The following is a 22,111-nucleotide window of genomic DNA, read 5'->3' on the forward strand; positions in this document are numbered from 1 at the left end:
CAAATAAGCCACAAGATGAACACCAAGATTTTACGTGGTTCGGCCAAGCCTACTCCGCGAGCGAGAAACACGATCTTCCAATATGAGAAAACAATATACAAAGGATTACAATGGATTAATCTCAAACCCACAAACCCGCAACATTTTCCTTGCTTCTCAAACCCACGATCGTACACAAGAGAAACCCGAGAAAACCCGAAAGAAAACCCAAGAGGAACCCGAGAAGAAACCCAAGAAAAACTCATTTTCTTCCTTCTTCTTCTCTCTCTTTTTCTCTGTCTCCCTTAGGGTAGCCCTCACACCCCAAGCCTCTCGCTCGTCCTCTTGCCGTCCTTCCCCAAGGGGAAATCCACTCTCTTTTGGTATTTAGGTTTTCCCCAAAACCTAAAAAGGTAGCTTTTCTTTTTGCATATTGGCTTCCCACCCAAGCAAGCTACGGTGCATGGGAAATAAGGCAACTTTCCAACACTATCGTTTTCCCAAAATATTTGATAAAATTGCATGGGGAATCCGTCTAGATTGGGCGACTTGCCGATTTTCATGCTTGAAATTTGCCCATGGCTTCTTCTTCTTCAAATCCTTTCCAACCAAAATTCAACAATATGGTATCCAGAAGAATATTCTTTATTGTTGGAAATAATCCATGTAGTGGTTGAGAAGAAGATAAGAAGATGATGCTTCAAGGCGCGTAAATGCTCTCCTTAAGACGATATTCGCCCCCACAAACTCGCCTCCAAGATACAATGAAGCCCAGTTCCAAACCGATTGCTTGACGACGTTCTGCACTGAATCGAATCAAGCCTGAATCACCTTTGAATTTTTCAAGTAATTGAGACCCAAGTATTTTGTTTATGCAGAAAACATAATACTTGAAGAGAACTTTTAAAACAGTAAAAACAGAAACTTTGTGCAAAGTGCGCCTAAAAAAAGGCCAATAAAGCGCCACTATGTGCACCCTATAGTCCTTGCCCACGCGCACGTGCGCTTGTGCGAACAGTGCGTTGCACCGTCCCGCGATTCAACCCAAGGTTAAGACCCATTGTGCACCATAATAAAGTAGAGAAAAAGGTAGAGCTTTATAAGCCAAACTTTTTCTTTCTTATAAGTCGGTACGGAACTATCTTTTTCACACCACTTTTGCACTCTTCTCTTTCTCTTGCAAAAAACAACTCTTTCCAAAGAAATTTTTTTTCTTTTCCAAAACACACTTAGAAAACATTTTCTAAACACCATCTTTTGACAAAAAATAAGATTTTGAAAATCAAAATCTAACATTTCTTTGGGAAGGAAAAATTAAAATCAAAACATATGAGCTATGATCATGTGTACACTGAAGCTCGATTTACAAACCATCTTCCAACCAATCAATGCGCAACTCCATTGACTCATATGCATCCAAAACTTTTTGAAATGGCTCTTTATTTCTAAGAACAACATTTGATCTGCGATGAATACATATGTCAAATTATAAGAAAGGTAATATGAATACAAGTAAGATCTGTTTCCATTCTATTCTATATTCCTACCTTTCTTATTTCCTATATCTACTGCCAACTAACTGCAATGGGACTTCTAACAAAATGCTCATTAGACACCCAAACCAAAGACCCAAAAGAAGATACCCCAGACCCCATTTTTCCTCCCAAAGCCTTGAAAGTTACCCTGTAACTTATCTTCTCTCCCATCTTTCTAAAATTTAAAACACTTGGCTCCACAGTCGTGGTAATTCCCTTCGATGGGGTCACCCGCACCGAATATCTACTGCTCGCGGGCCCGACATTTGTCGCCGTTCTCATATAAGTCGCGGTCTGAGTTTTCTTACTTTCGAACAACAAAGCAAAAGAAGGGTAATTCAAATCCCCAGCTTGAAGAACTCTATCAATGGGGCAAGTATAATTCCTCCTAGCCAAAATCGCCAACTGAGAGGAAGTGTAGTTCAAGCTACAAATATAGTTCAGATAATCTTCAATGGCAATATCGTAAATAAGTCCTGGATTCGAGGCCCGTTCCGGGTCAACATGGCCCGACCCATAAGCAAAAGGAGTGGCCATTTCGGATGTTATCGAGCCCGCATCTGTAATAGAGCCATTCTTGTTGTTGATTGTGTAACCTGTGGTCATTAGTGCCGATTTAATCGCAGCTGGGGACCAATCTGGGTGTACGGATTTAAGTAGAGCCGCTAATCCGCTCACGTGGGGGCATGACATGGACGTTCCAGATAAGATATTAAAAGCAACTCTTCTTTTGTCCGTATTGAGCTGAGTTGGACTCACCACGGGCGGCCACGCGGCTAATATATTCATGCCCGGCCCGGTCACATCCGGTTTTAAAATATCCGGCCCGATTGCACTCGGACCCCTCGACGAGAACGCGGCCATGACTGGAGCCGGATCGCCATACACTGTCCCTTGGAAGACAATCGTGGCCGTTGGTTTTTTTGTAGAGTCCATGTAGTCTTTTAGGGCTTTCCCAGCAGTAGCTCCTAGTGAAGAAGCTGGTAATACATGGGGATCAGCGAAAATCTCTTCTCCTTGATCATTGTTGTTTAATAACAACATTCCGGCCCCACCCGCGAGCTTCACTTGCTCCCCCTTTTCGGCTCGACCGCTCAATCCGCGATCGCAGACTACGATCTTACCCTTAACGAGCTTCGGAGTGAGGGACCCACTGATGCAATACTCGGCCGAGCCTTGGGTCCCAGCGGTTTCTCCATAAACAAGTGGTAATTGTTTTTTAATCCCCTTCCCAGTGTAGAGTGACCCACCTCTGAAAACTCGTCCGTTCCCGAGCTTCACCGTAGTTGGGAAGCTACGGTCGAGATAGCTCGCCGCAACGGTCATAATCCACGGTGCAACGTTGGATACCGTCGATTCAGACGGGCCCGAGTTTCCTGCAGAGCATGAGACGAAGACGCCGTTTTGAACGGCGCCGAGTGCAGCTATAGCCATTAGATCGTTGTAGTAAGGTCGAGAGGAGCCGCCGAGGGAGAGAGATAATATGTCGACCCCGTCGGCAATGGCTTGGTCTATGGCCGCGAGTATGTCAGCGCTGGCACAACCCTGCGGCCAACAAACCTTATAAGCCGCAATCCTAGCTGTGAACCTCATGCCGAGTGCAGAGCCACTGGCGAGTTGGAATAAGCTAGCGTGATCAATGATGTTTCCAGCAGCGGTCGAGGCCGTGTGGGTACCGTGTCCGACCGAGTCCCTTGTTGAGCGATATTCCACTGTCTCATTGATACGGCCAGCGACGGCTTCATACGCTTTGAAGAACGCTCGTCCTCCTATTAGCTTCTTGTTGCATGTTGCAGAGGAGAAACTTGTACCTGTTGAAGTATAAATGATTAAATAACACAACTCTAAGCTTATGCTTATGGCATAGTTGGTTGTTTCACATGGTATCAGAGCGTTATTGCCTCACAGCAGGTTTTGAGTTTAAAGCCCAACAATTCTTTGACATTAAAAATTCACGTGGGAGGCATATGTGCCGGCCAACCCAAAAAAGAAGGGACAGAAATGAGGGGCAGTAAATGATTAAATAACACCAAAGCCCTGTTCACTTAAGATTATGACCAGGGTTTTAAATTTCAGTTTCGGCTATAATTTCGGTCGAAATTAGGTAGAAGATATCGAAATCCCAGATTTTTCTCCCGAAATTTTGGCCGAATAAAGGAATAAAAAATTAATATTTTATCAAATATTTTGCCGAAATTTCAGCAATTTTGGTTTCAGAACGTTTCGATTTCGGTCCTCACCTCGGATTTCGGCCAAAATTTAAAACCTTGATTATGACAACTGATTGTGAGTTCCAACTTGGTCTCAAAATTACATTTAGGCCTTGTTCATTCAAGATTATGACAACCGATTGTGAGTCTAAATCCAATTATTGGACTCAAAGTTAAACGTAAATTTGAGTCCAGTAATTGGTTTTGGACTCACAATCAGTTGTGATAATAGGAAACGAACTAGGCTTTCAAGTCCAATAATCAGTTAGCACAAACAATAGGTTGTTATAATCTTAAACGAACAGTGCCTAAGCATAAGATTTTGGAGTAATTGGTGGTTTCATAGTACCTTCCTCACAAATGCCTTTCCAGCGAGCTGGCACAGGTGACATGTGAGCATCGCTGAAGCTAACGTGCTCTGGCCAGATGCCAGAATCGATGACGCCGATAATTACGTCGGAAGCTAAGTTGGGCGCGTTCCATAGGCCTTTGCCGGTTTTCAGGCCAAGGAATTGAGGAGAATGTGTGGTGTGGAGGCTTAACATGTCATCAAGATTTGCGTAGAGAAATCCATCGATGTTTTTGAGAGATTGGGCTTGTTTGGGAGAGAGCTTCACAGCGATGCCAGAGAGTACGGTTTCATAAACATATAGAAGCTGAGGGGCTTCTTGTTCTTGCCCTGTGTCTTCTTCTTCAGCTGAGAATTGAACTATATTTTCGATCACAACTTCGTACCATCTCTTTGTTCCGCCTAGGGACTGATCTAGAGCTGCTACTTTGGTGTTGTCCATGTGAACTACGTATGTCTGTCTTTCTACGAAGGAGTATGAGGTGGTCGCCATGAGAGCTAGCAACGCGAAGAAGGTTGTTCGAAACAGCATCATGGCTTCTACAAGTATTAAGATTAAATTCGACACAAAAACACAGAATAAAGAAAAATTTAGTTCCATGGTTAAACGAAAAAGAATTTTTTTTTCCAAAATATTATTTTCTTCAAAATTTTAGAAACAATAAACTTTGCTAGGAAAAAGTTTCCTTGAGAAATATTTTTCCCGGAATCCAAACAGGCTTAATTTTCCTAAAGGAGATCGATTTTGTTGTTATTTTCCTAAAGGAATGTTTAGATTCATAAAGTAATTTAGACCCCAGTGTCTAATCAACTTTTTTCTATTTTATATAGCATGTATGCCTTTCACGTGCATGCAAGGGGGATCGAGTATATAAAATCTAAACAAAATGCTTACCGGATGATTAGAGAGATCCCTCTTTGCTTCCAAGGGTTCTATATGGGACGAGAAAACATGAAGAGTAGGACAAGCTTATATAGAAGGTCTTGAAATGGGATTGGAAATTTGAGACAATCAATCTCAATCTCTCTCTCTCTCTCTCTCTCTCTCTCTCTCTCTCTCACACACACACACACACACACATTCAATAAAGTACCAGTGTAAGAAAGGTGGCCACTGGCCGTGTGAAAGGAGTTCCAGTATGAAATTTTGGAAGCATTCTTTCAAGCCAAGGAAGGAAAGTGGTTGAATAGTGAATGATCTCCTCCTGTGGTCTAGAGTCAGGCTATGATTATAGAGCCTGGGGTTGTGAAGAGGAAGTCACCTTAAGATTTTGGTGAGGCCCAGTGCCCCAAGTTAGGTAGCTAGGCCATCAAAACATAACACTAAAACCTTATCATACATATGGGATAAAAGATAAAAGATCGTATCAATGATAGGTCACTTGACTTTTATTTTCCCACTTATGCAGGTGGCTACCAAGACATAAAGCCCTGTTGATACAATGTATATGCTATAATAAAGGGCTCCACCTAAGTAAAATAGCGGCCGGGATGCCCGTACTTAGACAAAAATAGAGTGAAAGAGAGTGTCAATATCCAAAAAAAAAACCTAGCAGTAAAAGCACAATCTGCAAAAGATTATCTGTGCCTTCTATTTATCTTTTATAGAGAATAAAAGGACACAAAGGCACCCTTTCGCTAAAAAAAGTCTTTTGATTAAACAAGATATATCCTTAGACAGCAAAAGTGTTTTTTTGAATGGAATACCATTTCACAAAAATGTCTCACTGAATAAATCAAAAATAAAAATATTTTTGAAAACATGCATCATATACTACATACAGGGAATTTATATGATGGGTGGCCGTAAAAACAGGTGAAGTCTAAAAAAAAGTAGGTACGGCCTCTCTTTTTTATGATCCAAACCGTGTATCTGTTTGGGCACAACGTAAATAGGTTGTGCCCAAAAAAATCATTTCCATACGATGATCCTAGCCCTCCGATCTGTAGAAGATTCCATAAATGATTTTTGGAAATCTCCATTTTCATATCAGTTCAGATCGGAGGGCTAGGATCATCCTATGGAAATGATTTTTGGGGCACAACCTATTTACGTTGTGCCCAAACAGATGAACACTTTGGATCATTCACGTGTTTTCACGGCCACCCATCATATAAATTATCCTATATACAATTGAAAAACATGGGTGGCCCATGTGGTTATTTAAAACCTTATAAATGCATTTTTTTAACTATCAAATATGTTAGAAATGTAAATTTCTTTATAGTAATTCAATATCATTTATAGGATGTGGATGGGCCAGATCCAGAGGTTAATTGGATCCAGCACTTGATAAACTGATATTCCATGGAAAAATTTATGGATACCAAACATGGCTTAACTAGAAAATATTTAACAAATTAGAAATGCTAAGAAACCCTAGAGCCCATAAATGCCCACAAGACGTCAACGTACCCAGACAATTTAGTGGATACAAAATATCCGAATGTTACTGGACATGATTTGGGGACAAGAGTTGGATCCGATCGTATCTATTGGATCCATATCCTAAGATCCGAGATTATTTAGTTCATGACCTATTCAGGAGAGGGAGTTTTGCAACATTTAAATGCCATACTCAAAGCTTCAAACAACTTCTTAATTTCCCACTTTTTTTAGATGATGATTACATGACGATTATTCACCCTCGCTTGAGTTTCGTTCCTCTTTACTTTCCCTAACCCTAAGCCCTGCCTGTGCACAACTTAAGTAGGACCTAGGAAACTCCAATGGACAGTCGGATTCAAATTGGATCATGACCCAAACTCAGAAAGTAAGATCCAAAAAGCACCCAGAAAAGAATCTGATCGATAAAGGGATTTAAACGGACAGTGACCAAGACATAGGTGGATCTGATCCGAAGTGAATCCATTGGCAACCATAAGAACGGTAAGAAAAATCACAGACCACATTTGATGATCTAGTTGTGAAACAACCAATTACTTCAAAAGCTTAAGCTGGCCTCACATGTAACCCCTTCTTTTGGGTTGACCGTACACATGAATTTTTAACATCAACGAATTATCAAGGAATTTTTGGGTTTTGAACCAAGGACCTGCCGTGAGGCAATAGCCCTAATACCATGTGAAACAACCAATTACTCCAAAAGCTGAAGCTGTTAGAGTTGGTGTTATTGAATCATTTATACTTCAAAACTAGTGACAATTTAATGGACGGTTAGGATCATCCGGTTGGGTCGTGCTCATTGTCTATCAATGGGGGGCTCCACAAGTGAGGAAACTCCCAATGTAAGATGATCCGAGCACTATCTGTTGAAAAATGAAAGTTTTTTTTATGCCTTATCTCTCTGTACTGTATTGGGCTAAGTTCACAAAGTTCTCAATAGGTATGAGCTGATATTTACGTTATAGATAATGACTGAAACCGAGTCAAACCAGAAGAACCTTGGAAAAGAAGGCATATCCACCATTAGTGGGCTACAAGCATGAGGCATGTATATTCGTTCTCAGTTTTGCTTTTTATCTTCTGCTTTATAGCATGGCGTGTGAGAAAGAGAAAGAAATGAAGCGTGGAGTGGAGTGGTAAAAGAGCATGTGTTGATTCCAATGGACCACAGATAGTGCACTACATAATCCTCTATTATAATTGGAAATGCACTCTTTTACTTTAAGGCCTACCTATATTCTGTGGTTGCTTTGTATTGACTCTTTGGGTGCTGTAAAAAGTATTTCCAATTTCCATTTTAAGTTCTATGACTAGTAAAAAGCAAGTGCCAAGGGGAGTCATGATCCTTTTGCCGACTTGGTCAACTATAGAGCTAAGGGTGTCAACTGATCCACATCGGATGGATTTCTTGGTCACGGTCCGTTTGGATCCCTTATTGGTTAGATGGCAGGTCCCGTGGACCATCCGAATCCTAATTTAAAACAACAAGGTCTAGACAAGTTTTCTGGATCCATAAACACATTTCTGATATATATATATATATATCAGAGGATTCGAAATTATTTCTGATCAGATCTAGACAACTACCAAAAGCCCTTGGGACCGTCCTCAATTCGATTTTATTAAACTATTTTACAAAAGTACCCTCTATTTTTTTTTTTTATAGGGATTTGCTATGGACCATCACAGAAGACATTTCGTAGATGGTCTATCGCATGTAAGACCAGCCACAGGCTCACTTTTCAGCCGATTTGTCATCATTCACTAGGTGGCTGGTCTAACATGCGACAAACCATATGCAAAATGCCTTCTGCAATGGTCCCTAGCAAATCCCTCTTATATAACCTTAAGTATTTCTGGCATATTTTAGTGAAAATAAGCTGTATGCATTTTTTTCAAACAATTCCTATTTTTAGTATTTTCTCCTTCGTCTCTCTCAAGTCCTGAGCCATCTTCTTCTCTTCCTTCTCTAACTATTAGCCCTAAATTTTAACTGTGTACAATGTAAGTAGGATGGTTTGATTTGAAATGGATCATGACCGAGTCACAGGAACTAGGAAGTAGGAACTAAAGAACACTCAAATCTGATCTGACCGACAAGGGATTTGAATGGACTGTCACTAAGACATAGGCGAATCAAATCCAAAGTGGATCCCTTAACACCCCTACTTTACAATTGCTTTTATTTTCTACTTTATGAGTACGTCACAGTCCATTTCGAATTGAACTTGGCAATCCTAGCAACTTAATCACAATATATTTCAGCCACTGAAAGTGGACCATTGCATGCATTGTTGAGTTTTGATCATTTAGTTAGGAATGTCCGATTTTAGCCAATGAACCTCTCAATGTGGGGCTTATCATATGACGCATTAGATCAATCAAGGCTGTCGATCAGGGCCACTCCTCTTTAGTGCATCTATGCTTAATTTTTTTACACTGGAAGGTGGTGGCCCAAGGAAGAAAAGGCGGCGAATATATCACTTCACTTTTGATAATTCTAAAGGTCTTTAATAAATTAATAGCTAGAAAAATGATGAGAAGAGTGACAAAAGAAGTGGTCTTAGTTACATAAAAATGAATCAATTTGTTCGGTCCCCTTTTCGGTTGTGCCTCTACCACTACGTCATCTATTTGTTTTTTTCTAATTCATTGTCACCTTGTTTTATGATCAAATGATCTTGACCATTCATATGGTAGGCGGTAGGCCATACTGTGGGCAACAAAAATTTAAACATGCACCCATCAGACAATCTAACCATACAGAGGTGGCCTTTAAATGTATGATAAAAACAAGATGTTCAGCTTTAGGTTTAGTTTCTCTTACCCAACTCTACAAGAAAAAATCACAAGAAAAGTTGAATATTTTAGCCTGAAGAAAAGAGATCAAAACTAAGAAAGACGAGAAAAGTTGAGGATTTTAACCTGAAGAGTGCCAAGCCTATTCAGTGATAGAGTAAACCCCGGCTTGCTATCCCCATGGAGAACAGTCCCTTTCTAGAGAAAGAGGAAGGGGAATTTATAGGAGAGAGACTTTTTAATATTAATCTTGGAGTAGGTGAGGTGGCACCACCTCATTGGCTACACTAGAGGAGGGGTGTTTAATTAATTTTCTTTTGGTTTATCAGATACATATGATTGGGATTAACATTAAGAATTGGCTAGTATCAAAACTAGATTAGATGGGAATCAATGAAAAGCTCTGCATTGTTGTTATTCCATTGTGGGTAGTTAAAAAGAGAAACTAAAGTTGTTAAGGTGGTCCACCTACAATATTATAGGTGGTCGGAGGGTGTGTTAGAAAAGGTGGGGGATGTTTTAGATTCACTTGGAATTCATTATTTGTTGAGGATAGATGTATAGATTTTTTATGAGTCAATTCGTGGGGCCACTCCACGCGGCACGATGGCCGTTTGGATACAAGGATTTTATAAAATCCAAGTTTTAGCTTATAAAATCCAGGTTCTAATCCAAGATTATAAATCCATGTATACAAATGGTGTCTAGGTGCAAGATCGAAGTGATAAAATTAAGATAATTTCTATTAATCTTGAATAGATTACAAAGAGTTGATTAGTGCTTATATAGAGTACTTATATGATAAACATGAAACGAGATTAAGATAATTATGGACAGAGATAAGAATAGAATATATTATTCTTAGATAACTGCTAATCTAATCTAGTTGCCTAAGAGATAAGAAAGCACTTATAGTTAGAGATGAATGAGGAGCTTAAGCATTAAGGTAGGAAGATCTAACAAGCTCTTGAAAATTACCTACAGATAAACAAATCTCCTCTATTTATAGGCCCTTGGCCCTTTCTTTCTTTTTTTTGAAAAAAGACAGACATTTATAAAATAAAAGATAATTACAAGTGCACTTCACGGGGTAGAGATTGCCCTATATATACAGAGATTTTATATGGTGTAAGCCCTTATAGTCCCGTATTTTTCAAAAAGTACTCTACGGACCACATCATGGATGATCCAAACCGTCCATAAGATGGAACACTCCTATGACCTCATCCAAAAGAATAATGGTGAATTTCCACGGACCAATGTTAGTCCTTTTGACCGACAAGACAGTGTTGGATGAATCACTTACCACTTCCAAGCTCCTTTCCATCTACTTAATTAAGATGGACAGATCAGACCTTCGCTTTTGAGGCATCCGCAAATCTGATACGTCTAGAAAAAGAGTAGAGAATGTCTCGGTTGCTAAGGGAGCAACCATCAACACTGAGTTCAATGACGTTTCTAGGATGGGGTTTTCATTTTGCTAGCATTTTAGCTTTTGGAATGTTACCTTTCAAAATTGTATCCCAGTTTCTCATAATGGTGTCCTCCAAGTAAACTGAAAGGGAATGTTATTGTAGAGCCCAAGAAACCACTGTGAATCTGATATTCCAAACCATCCTCTTGAAAAATGCCCAAGAAATTAACAACAATGAATCTGATATTCCAAACCATCCGCTTGAGAAATAAACTTCTGGTTTCAAAGATAGGAGACTTCCTCTCCTTCCAAAAAAAAAAATCCAGATGGTTGAGGTTGAGTTTGATCTCTCCCTTTGAGAGTTACTTAACTTTAGTCCAAAACAGGACTAGATCTTGTTAGATGCTGCTTAGTGCTATAAAGAGTGAAGAATTGAAAGAATGGTCCGGAATAAAGATATGGAAGAACTTGAATGGTATGAAAAGGCTTATACACCCTATTGTTCTTGTTGGGAAAACACAGATGGTTACACCCATTTTTTGGTATAATCGCTCATGAAAGACCGAATTATCAAGTGGCGACCTGTTTCGACCTGGTTAACGGAATGATATGCCAGTTTGGTATTTGGCAAAGAAGTGGATAAATGTGCAAGTAACGAGAACTAAAAGATTGGGCAGTTAGCAGAAGGTTCATCCTACTTATACTTTTCTCTAAGTCCAATCGGTCAAATGGGACCAAATTACCAAGTCATTATCCAGATGGATTGTGTGAAAGAAGTGGCACTACGGTTGCTAGTCGTGGGAAGGTGGATGATAACCACCTAGAAGAACAGAGGACGTGCAAATAAGGAAGCCTAGCATGGGATAATGAGAAGTCACTAACTGAATATAAGGAGACGTCTGTCTCCCAGGTAGAGATCCCAGTTGAACCAAATCCAAACATGTTTTAGCATTTTATCTTATCTTTACTTTCTAGCAGTGTACTTTTTACTTTTCGTAGTTTTAGCTCATCTCCGCATTGAGGAAGTAGTGAATTCATTTTCATAGGTGAGTCTTTCTCTTTATTTCAACTATCCCTCGCACTAGCATTTTTTTTATGTTGTTTTGTCATCTAGCTTGGATCGCATGGTCTGTCGACCCTGATAGACGTGAGTCATTCTGCGCGCATCAACCAACCACGAGTCGTTCATATTCTGCGCGTGTTTAGGGGTGTTCATTATTCGGTTATAACCGAATAACCGAACCGAACCGAATTGATTTGGTCGGTTCGGTTCAGTTTTTTTCCTTTTCGGTTCGGTTTCGGTTATTTATTTTTTTAGAAATTCGGTTATCTAAAAAAAATTCAGTTAACCGAATAACTGAAATTATGATAAAAAACCATTATTTTTTCAAGAAAAAGTGCTATATGGGCACTCCGTAGGATGATCAAAACCGTCCATTTGATTGATCACAACTTAATTAGGTTGTGCTCAAAAAATCATTTCGATAGGATGATCCTAGCCCTCCGATCCAAACTAAGATTTTGCTTTTTCCCTCTTTTTCTCCCACTATTCGGTTATTCGGTTAACCGAATAACCGAATTTCTAATCTGTTCCGTTTTTAGAAATTTCGGTTCGGTTTCGGTTATCGAAATTTGATAACCGAAATTATTTCAGTTATCAAATTTCCGTCTATTCGGTTTGGTTATAACCGAACGAACACCCCTAGTCAACGTGTCGTTCGCATACTGTGTGTGTTCATTATCCCCACATTTAGCGTCGTGTCTATACTGAAAAAGTCATTTCCATCTATGTAAAGGAAAGCGAGCCCAAGGGAAAAGTATTGTTCCCCTTTTCTTCTCAACCGCTTGAAATCCAATCCCAGGGGGCAGAAACATTTCATTCACTGAGCCCTCGAACTGAGTTTCTGATTTCTTGCCTCCGAGGAGGTTGGCACGCCCCCCGCACGCGCTCGCACATACACACACTTGGTGCACTGACCGGTCGCGCCGAAGCATATTTACACTGAAACAATGGACGGACAATAGCGGATAAAGTTTCACTTTCTATTTGCTAATCAAGAAACTAGCCAGGAACAAAAACACGACAATCCGCACAATAGCAATCCATCAAGCACAAACAAGAACACAAGATTTAATGTAGAAAACCCTCCAATGTGAAGGAAAAAACCACGGAACAAACTCCAAGAGAATTCCACTAAAAGTATAAGAGGGATACAATGTCTTTCTTCTAGAGCTTTTCCAAAACTTAAGACTTACACCAAAAGTGGAAAAATAATAATCAAATCTTGGCAAAAATACAGGTCTACCTCACAAACCCCTTACAAGAGAACTATTTCCTACATCTAAAACCCGAGCATGAGAGATCCTCTTCTTCTCCAAAAGCACCTTCAAAACCCTAGGTTTTGGCTTCTTCTTCTTTTTTCTTTCTTGCCCTTTCACAAAGACTTTGTTACGAACCAAAATCGGTTCATAACGTGATTCGATCTTCTTAGAGGGAAGATCAACCTCTTGATCCACTTAGAGAGAATGATCAATCATCCTTTGTGCAAAAAAGACACAATTTCTCAGATAGGTTTCTTGATTCATTGATTTCTATTACATTAGCATGTGCTTATATCAAGCACTCCAAGATAAACATAGATGATAAGAATAAAAATAACTAAATAAAGATTATACTAATCTTAAGTAATATTCTAATCTATCAAGCTACTAAATATATGAGATATAGTAAGATCTGATCTTATTCTCTAAATAAGAAAGTAATTTATTCCAATCTAAGTGGAAACCCATCTAGGCACGTATCAGTCCACCCCTCTTGAAATCAACCTTGTCCTCAAGGTTGGAGATTAAGAATTGGTTGGTGAAAAATGAGATATTGTGTCCCTTTCTTCCTCTCTTCGTCTTATAATTACTCATCATTACCCATGTCGTCATCAAGAGTTTAGGCGGCTCCATTTTAAAACTGATATCATCAAGCCTTTTGTCAAAGCTCTTTCGTTGCGTTTTTTTGGAATGGTCTGGATGGTGATGCACGGATGGCTGTGGGCGAGGATCTTTACGTTGGCGTTGGACGGGCCGAGATGATTGATAGATTTTTCGGCGGCGAACTCGTTGAACTCAAGGACATTGAAAATCAACGGCGATTTTCTTTTATTGCTTCTTTAGTTTTTCTTCTATTTGCTTTCTTTCCCCCTTCTTCTTTTCTCCTCCTATTTCGCACCTCTTTTTCATCGTGCAGGGCTTCTCCATCGTCAAGCTCATTTTTTTCAAGCCTTCCACAAATTATTTTTATCTTTACATCATTTTCAAAACGAGTGCTTTGATCTTCTGAAGATCTCCACGTATGGATTCCCAAAACTCTGAAGGTGCAGCCATGGCGCAAGATCAACGACTCTGATACCAATTGTTACGAACCAGAATCGGTTCATAACTTGATTCGATCTTCTTAGAGGTAAGATCAACCTCTTGATCCACTTCGAGGGAAGGATCAATCCTCCTTTGTGCAAAAAGACATAATTTCTAAGATAGATTTCTTCATTCATTGATTTCTATTACAGCAGCACGTGCATATATAAAGCACTCCAGGATAAACATAGAAAGATCTTATGATAAGAATAAAAATAATTAAATAAAGATTATACTAATCTTAAGTAGTATTCTAATCTATCAAGCTACTAAATATATCAGATCTTACTAGATCTTACTAGATCTGATCTTATTCTCTAAATAAGAAAATAATTTATTCCAATCTAAGTGGTACCCATCTAGGCACGTATCAGACTTCAATCTCCAACGTGTTAGGGTTCTAAACCTCTTTAGGTTTCAGTTCCAAAGCAAAACCTCAAAGACCACACAGAAAACCCCTTTGGTTTTTCTCTTTTTCTCTCCTCTCACCTTTCTTTCTGTTTTTCTTTTTTCTTTCACTCATCAAAACCCCCCACTACTCCTCTCTTCCTTGTAGGAGACTTGAGGTGCGGGTGTGGGGCCCACATCATGGGATGGACCCATAACAGTTCTTTCTATAAGAAGCAACTCTAATATGTATAAGAATACTCAAATTTCTTTAGGGCCTTCTTGCAATGTCTACACTTCTACAATTCTTGGAGTTGTTATAGAATCTAGAATGTTCTACCAAGCGCCACACTTAAGCTTGTTTAGAACCTCTTTGTAGAATGGGATCAAGTAGGAGCAGGTTTCACTTCAGCATCCTTCCAAATGCAAGAATTTCCACTAATCTTAATTAATCTTCATTAACAATAATCGATGCGTATATAAAGCCCTTGGAATCAAACATAGTAAGAATAATGGGGAGACAGTACAATTTTGTACCTTACTCTTCCTTGCATTCACTAATATTTTCATAACCTTATTCTCTTCCTTGCGTGCACTAATATTTTCTTATTACTATTCCCTACATTGGATTTGCTAGCCAATTTTGCGTGAAGCCATTTCGCGGCTGGCTTTTGCATGTGAGAACAGCCACACAGGTTTACTTTTTGCCAGGTTTTGTCTTATTCATCTAATTCATCTCAGGTGGCTGTTCTCGCATGCAAAAACCAGCCGCCAAAGGACTTTCTGCGAAATTGCTAGCAAATCCCTTGATAAAAAGAGTAGGGTAAATGCTCATCGATAGTTCTGAATTCGTGAAGAATTCCATAAACAATGGTGTACTGTGATTAGCTGTCTGCCTGTCTCCTTCGAGAACTTTGTGGTTAGAACTTTCTTTCCGTACTCATCATGAAATGTATTGAAAGCTAAAATTTTAAAGAACTAAAAGAGAAGTACTCAACAATTTGAACCCCATAACAAAATAACACACCCTTGGCAGCTCAGTGATAGAAGGCATACCTCTAGTAAGTGTTATATCTAGATCTACGTTGATCTGACCGTTGGATCTAGGGTGTTAGATTTGGTGATTAGATAGTTAGGTTAGATTAGAATAACTATTCTACTAATGCTTATCCTCATAGAGAGATGCTTTATAACAAAATCACTTTTTACCTTGTTTGGTAGACAAAGTTTAGGGGAAAAACATCTCAATGTTGCAGTGGTGTAAATGTTTTCTCTGCTCTGAGCCTCTGATTGTCTAGTGGAAGGTTTTTTTTTTAGAAAAGTAGGAATGCGTGCCGATGTTTAGTGAAAATACGGATTACGGGCACCTTTTAAAATAACAACAAAAAAATGGCTAAACTTCAAAACCGGGTGGTCAAAAGACCCTAATACCCTTCTGACATCGACAGAGTTCTCCTTTTTTCATTACTGCCTCTTCAATTGGCCCGGCTTCTTTTGGTTCATTTAAATGTGTATTTGAACCGAGAGAGCCTTGGGTTCATTTCTATCTTGGCCGTCGGAAATACTTAGAGACGGATGGATGCCTGACATGTGTTGAAAAACTTTTTGGAATGCTAGCGGCTGTATACATAGTCGGTTTTGTTTGGATTGAAATCTTTCTGTGAACCCAGAGTCCTTGGGTTCCTTTAAATCTTGGTCGTCGCCAATATGAATAGACGGTTGGATCCACGACACGTGGACATCAATATCAAATGGTGGCTTCTTCTAATAATACACCTCTCTGTAACCATTATTCCCTTCTCTGTAACCATTATTTCCATCGGCGTACCCATTATTTCTACCGACGTACTCATTATTCTTATTCCCCTATCTGTAACCATTATTTCCTTCGGCGTACCCATTATTTTCGCTGGCAGGTACCCCTCTCTATAACCATTATTTCCGCCGGCATACCCATTATTTCCGCCGGCGTACCCATTATTCATATTCCTCTCTCTGTAACCATTATTTCCATCGGCGTACTCATTATTTCCGCCAGCGTACCCATTATTCCCCTCTCTGTAACCATTATTCCCATCGGTGTACCCATTATTTTCCTCTCTATAACCATTATTTCCATCGACGTACCCATTATTTCCGCCGGCGTACCCATTATTCCCCTCTCTGTAACCATTATTTCCATCGGCGTACCCATTATTTTTTGCCGGTGTACCTATTATTTCTATCTTGGCCGTCAGAAATACCTAGAGACGACTGGATGCATGACACTTGTTGAAAAGATAAGTGAGAAAAGATAACGTCTACCGTTTTAAGCCAAAAGATAAGTGAGAAAAGATAACGTCAGTGTTCCAAAAAGTACAATAACGTCGGGGTTCCAAAAAGTTTTCCAACACGTGTCAAGATCCATCCGTCTCTAGTTATTTCCGACGGCCAAGATAGAAACGAACCCAAGGTTCTCTCGGTTCAAATACACATTTAAATGAACCAAAAGAAGCCTCGTGAATCGGGCCAATTTAAGAGCCAATAATGAAAAATGAGGACTCTGTCGATGTCAGAAGGGTATCAAGGTCTTTTGACCACCTGATTTTGAAGTTTAGCCCTTTTTTGTTCTTGTTTTAAAAGTTGCCCGCAATCCGTATTTTCACTAAACATCGGTACGCATTTCGTACTTTTCTCTTCTTCTTTTTCAATTGGCAGAAATGAGAAATCTCTACGTCTCATTGAAAAGTTAAATTAGTATGTAGGAAAAAAATTCAATGCAATAAATTTTCAATGATCGATTTTTTTTAAGGACCATGAAAACATTCAACGTAATAAATTTTCACTGAAGTTTTTCAAAGGCAATGATAGTCTTAGGATACGCAGACTAGTGCCATGTTAGTTTAAGAGGCCAATAATCGGTTGGGGCCCTCACCATCGGTTGTCACAATCTTAGGCCCTGTTTGTTTCAGATTATGACAACTGTTTGTCAGCCATAAACCTATTATTGGACTCAAATTTAAATGTAAGTTTGAGCCCGATAATAGGTTTGGGGCTCACAATTGGTTGTCATAATCTCAAACAAACAGGGCCTTAAACGAACAGGGTCAAAATCATAATTGAAAGTCACTTTTACGATAAATGATAAAATGCAAGCTCTACAAGGGGGCATAAGAGGTTGGTAAGTTAGATGGAAACGAACATCAGGAGAGACCCACATGATCTTGGTCCTACCTTAGGTAAAGGGCTTAAAAATAGTTGGCTTTGTTTCTCTTAGGTAGGACCCTAAAAAATGCTTGATTGAGGCTTGATGGATCTGTTGAAGTATAAATGGTTAAATAACACAACCTCTAACATTGTATCATTGCTAAAAAAAGAGGGGGTCACACGTGAGGAAGTGTTAAGTTTAAATAATTAAATAACTCAACTCTAACTTCTTCAGCTTTTGGAGTAATTGGTTGTTTCGTTTCAAAGGAACAAAAGTTGGCTCCAGACCGGTCTGAAGGAACTTCCTCCAACCCCTCTAATAGCAAAGGTGATGCAGGTGCAATTGGTTGTTTCACATGTTAAGTTGAAGAAGAAAAGCTTTTCTAAGTATTTTGTAAGAATTTCACTTCTTGTTTCTCTCCATAACGTAAAGGATTGCGTTTCGCTGATCCGATCAGTAGCAAAAGGGGTGTGGAAATATCAATTCCATGACTATTAGCAAGGGGTTGGAGGAAAGTTCCTCCAGATTGATCCGGAGCCTAGTTCTTTTCGTTAATTTGCCTCACGACAGGTCCTGTACGGGCACTACATATGACACGTGTACATCCCCCCCACCCCCCACCCCCAAGAAGAAGGGAGCCACATGTGAGGAGGAGGGTTGAAGTATAAAATGATTAAATAACACCAACTCTAACTACTTAAACTTTAGGAGCAATTGGTTATTTCACATGATCAAGAGGGCCTAGGATCAGTCGATGAAGCTGCTCTCAACACCATATTTGGCTAGCCTTATGGTGGCAGAAGGGTGCTCAATGTCTTAGGAAGGAGAAACGCACTCAATATGGCTTACTAAGGATAGTAAAACTGACTTTCTTCTTACGAATTTTCTTTAAAAATATGTTAATCTAAACAATTCATACAAAAGTACACATGCAATGAACGAAAGCATTAAGCATTATTGCATCTCTCTCTCTCAATGAACGAAAGCATTAAGCATTATTGCATCTCTCTCTCTCTCTCTCTCTCTCTCTCTCTCTCTCTCTCTCTCTCTCTCTCTCTCTCTCTCTGTGTACAAAATCCAAAGATATGTCCTAGTCAAAGTTGCAGAGCAGCAGATGCCATAACTTCGCATTCATTTTTACCCCACCCTCTTCACATCTTAATTAAACCCACTACCAAATTCAAATATCCCAATTCCAACCTTTTTAATGTCACCCAGACCCGTAAAACCACCACCCACTAACATCATAAATCTTCTCTCCCTCTCTCTCTCTCTTTCTCTCTTATATGAAATGTATGAAGCTGATAGTCATCTTCCTTGCCACCCTTAACAAACCAAATGCATTCTTTCCTCTCCCAATTCCTCACTCTTTCTCTCCTCATCCTTGTCATCTCCATAGAAACTTTTCTCTTTACATACAAATGGAAATCCATTTACCATCTCTACCCGTTACTCATTATGCTCATATTTTTCACAACCAAACTCTTTCTTTCCAAAACTCGACCTATTTACCTAGTAGATTTCTCCTGCCTCAAACCTTCAAAACACCACAGAGTCCCCTTCTCAACCTTCATAGAACATCTTCACCTAATTAACCACTTTGAGAAAGAATCCATATCTTTCATGGACAAAATCATCAATTCTTCTGGCCAAGGACAAGAGACTTACCTCCCACCTTCTTTACACTACATCCCACCAAAAACCCATCTAGAAAATTGCATCAAAGAAGCCCACATGCTTCTCTTTCCCATCATGGATGACCTCTTCTCAAAAACTAAAGTCTCACCTCAAGAAATTGATATCCTAGTTGTTAATTGTAGCGGTTTTTGTCCTTCACCTTCTCTTTGCTCCATTATTGTTAATCAATATAGGATGAGAACAGATATAAAGAGCTTCAATCTCGCCGGAATGGGGTGCAGTGCCGGCTCTATCGGCATCGATGTTGCTAGGAACCTCTTACAAATCCATGAAAACTCAAACGCCATCGTTCTCAGCGCCGAGATTGTATCCACCGGATGGTACAATTGGATATTATCAAACTATTTTATTTTTCAAAATAGAAAGATGAGTTTTTTCAAAGAGACACTTCTTTTACGTGAAATGATGGTATTTCCATTAAAAAGACACTCTTATGGTGAAAAAAATGTTACTTTCATTTAAAAGTGTGCCTTCTTGTCTTTTTATCTTCTATAAAAGAAGGCTTAGGATCTCATTTTCAACAAGATTCCTTTCAAAGAAGGCATACTGGTTGTCTTGAACTAGGGGTGCAACCTTTGTTCTTGACATAGTCATTCTATTCCTGGTAGCCAACTGCATAAGTAGGGAAATTAAAGTGTATAAGATAAAGTTTCGGCTTACCTTACCAACCTCCCATTTTTCTCTCATTTCTAAGCCTTTGTGTTTCTTGCTTTTGATCATTTGCATCTCCACCGTTGATTATTCACGATACCAATTTGTCCCAACAGGTACGCAGGTAAAGATAGGCGTAAGCTTCTTCTCAACTGCCTCTTCCGCATGGGAAGTGCAGCAGTCTTGCTTACAAACAAAAAAACAGCCAAGAAGACATCAAAATACAAGGCGATTAAAATAGTGAGAACCCAACGAGCCTTCGATGACAAAGGTTACCTTTCCGGAATCCGAGAAGAGGATTCTCAAGGCATTACCGGCTTCTCGATTGAACCAGACTTGTTGAAGGTTGTTGGATGTTTTCAAAATATTTTATATTTTAATTTTCAAAACTGAGTTTTTTTCAATGAGACACTTCTTTTGCGAAATGATACTTAGAAGACACTTGTGTTATGAAAAGATATTTGCCTCGGTGTCTTTTTTATCTTCTATAATAAGAAGGTGTGGGGTCTCGTTTTCAAAATGATTCTCTCCTTCTCACACTTTTTTTTTTTTTTTCCTCTCTCAGTGTGGGTAGACTGATTGTTTTAATTTAAACTCGGGGTGCATCGGGACTTATTTTCATAGTAGCAACCTGTATAAGTGAGGAAATTAAGGTCTTTTATAAAGCTTAGGCCGGGATGCAACTTGGGTTGGACTCAACCCGAACCCGACGGGTTCAACCTGATTTTGGCTCGGGTTGGGTCAGCATTTCCTCGGGTTGGGTTGTGGTTGTGGTTGGGAAAAGCCAACCCGATTTAATTTTGGGTTGGGTTAGGGTTGAGGCCTTGGCAACCCAACCCGAACCCGACCTCCACAGCTCCACCCTCTAATTTTATCTTGATTTTTTATGGGTTATTGTATTTTCCTATTTGGCAAAAGGTGAACCCTAACCAAGCCGACCCGATTTTGGTTAGATTGGTTGGGTTAGGGTTGAGAGATTTAGACGGGATGGGTTAGGGTTGACCATCCTCAACCTGAGGCTCGAGTTGGGTTGGGTTAGGGTTGGCCTCAACCCGATCCAACCTGACCCGAGTTGCACCCATTACTATAAGTGAGGAAATTAAAGTCTTTTATAAAGCCTACGCTTGCCCTGCCTACCTCCTAATGTTCTAACTCACATTTCTAACCCTCTTTGTATTCCTTTGATTATTTGCATCTCCACTATTTTGATCATTCACCATACCAATTTATCCCAACACAGGTCGCTAGCGAGACCCTTCGCTCGAATGTTATTGCATTGGGAGCGTCGATTTTGCCATTTCGGGAGAAGTTTTGGCATCTATTATCAGTGTTAAGGAAGACATTTATCAACCCATCGGAAGACGTTTACGTGCCGAATTTCCGGTCAGTGCTACACCATTACTGCCTACCGCCGTCCGGTAAGGGGCTGATAAAGGAGATAGGGAAGGCTTTGAAGCTGAGAGATGAGGAGATGGAGGCCGCAAAGATGACATTGCACAGGTTTGGGAATCAGTCTTCGGCTTCCTTGTGGTATGAATTGGCTTACGTGGAAGCTAAGGGGAAGGTGAAAAAGGGGGATAGGGTTTGGCAGCTTTGGATGGGTAGTGGACCTAAGTGTAGTAGTGTAGTGTGGGAGTGCATGAGGGATTTGGAGGATGAGTCGAAAATGGGGCCATGGTCGGACTGTATTGAAAGTTATCCAATTTCTGAGATGGGTATTTAGCCTGTTTTTTGTGTGGGTGATAAAGGCTTGTTTTGAAAGTGATTTGAAATGTGAGAGACGATCATTTGTGTATTTATGGAATGTAAATGGCTTTTTGCCTATCATTCAAAGGAAGAAATCGCTTTGCATGTTTGATCTTCTTTTATTGGATTCCTTGTGTAAAGGGGTGTCACTGCTATGTAAAACTATAGAAAGGGTATAACCGGCTGCCTAACAGAGGGGTAGTTTTCCCATTTTAAGAAAAAACTAACTTAAGATAAAGCGAGTAGTTGTCAGCCTGTTAACAGGTTATTGGTGGTTCCATTCTTAGGGTCCTAATCTGGTTTTCAGGTTTCATTATGCAAAGTTGTTTCACACACTAGTTTAA

At 39.7% G+C, this 22,111-nt stretch overlaps 2 protein-coding genes across 4 annotated transcripts; one reads left to right on the forward strand and one right to left on the reverse strand.

The window, feature by feature from the left end:
* Positions 1-1,394: 1,394 nt before the first annotated feature.
* On the reverse strand, positions 1,395-9,474 carry LOC143877122 (subtilisin-like protease SBT1.1). 3 transcript variants are annotated; one of them, XM_077378984.1, is made up of 3 exons: positions 9,406-9,474; positions 4,074-4,613; positions 1,395-3,325 (listed from the first exon to the last, which is right to left on the reverse strand). In XM_077378984.1, the coding sequence occupies exons 2-3, from the start codon at positions 4,606-4,608 to the stop codon at positions 1,545-1,547; spliced, it is 2,316 nt and encodes a 771-aa protein (XP_077235099.1). In that variant the 5' UTR covers positions 4,609-4,613; positions 9,406-9,474; the 3' UTR covers positions 1,395-1,544. The 3 variants fall into 3 exon arrangements, with proteins under 3 accessions (XP_077235099.1, XP_077235107.1, XP_077235092.1); XM_077378992.1 differs by lacking the exon at positions 9,406-9,474 and adding an exon at positions 4,969-5,309 and having other exon boundaries at positions 4,074-4,610; XM_077378977.1 differs by lacking the exon at positions 9,406-9,474 and adding an exon at positions 4,969-5,305.
* A 9,428-nt stretch (positions 9,475-18,902) lies between these two features.
* LOC143886485 (3-ketoacyl-CoA synthase 6-like) lies at positions 18,903-21,891 on the forward strand. Its single transcript, XM_077390474.1, has 3 exons — positions 18,903-19,690; positions 20,138-20,366; positions 21,262-21,891. The coding sequence occupies exons 1-3, from the start codon at positions 19,011-19,013 to the stop codon at positions 21,742-21,744; spliced, it is 1,392 nt and encodes a 463-aa protein (XP_077246589.1). The 5' UTR covers positions 18,903-19,010; the 3' UTR covers positions 21,745-21,891.
* The last annotated feature ends 220 nt before the right edge of the window (positions 21,892-22,111 follow it).

Source organism: Tasmannia lanceolata, unplaced genomic scaffold, assembly GCF_043159265.1.
Source record: "Tasmannia lanceolata isolate RefF3 unplaced genomic scaffold, GAP_Taslan_0.1 ptg000002l, whole genome shotgun sequence".
Taxonomy (NCBI): domain Eukaryota; kingdom Viridiplantae; phylum Streptophyta; class Magnoliopsida; order Canellales; family Winteraceae; genus Tasmannia; species Tasmannia lanceolata.

Excerpts from the sequence above, each read along its gene's own strand:
- LOC143877122 (XM_077378984.1), bottom strand. The coding sequence starts at position 4,608 with ATGATGCTGTTTCGAACAACCTTCTTCGCGTTGCTAGCTCTCATGGCG. Across the intron at positions 3,326-4,073 it reads GAAAGGCATTTGTGAGGAAG|GTACAAGTTTCTCCTCTGCA; the intron begins GTACTATGAAAC and ends ATACTTCAACAG.
- LOC143886485 (XM_077390474.1), top strand. The coding sequence starts at position 19,011 with ATGCATTCTTTCCTCTCCCAATTCCTCACTCTTTCTCTCCTCATCCTT. Across the intron at positions 19,691-20,137 it reads GAGATTGTATCCACCGGATG|GTACGCAGGTAAAGATAGGC; the intron begins GTACAATTGGAT and ends TTGTCCCAACAG. Across the intron at positions 20,367-21,261 it reads TTGAACCAGACTTGTTGAAG|GTCGCTAGCGAGACCCTTCG; the intron begins GTTGTTGGATGT and ends ATCCCAACACAG.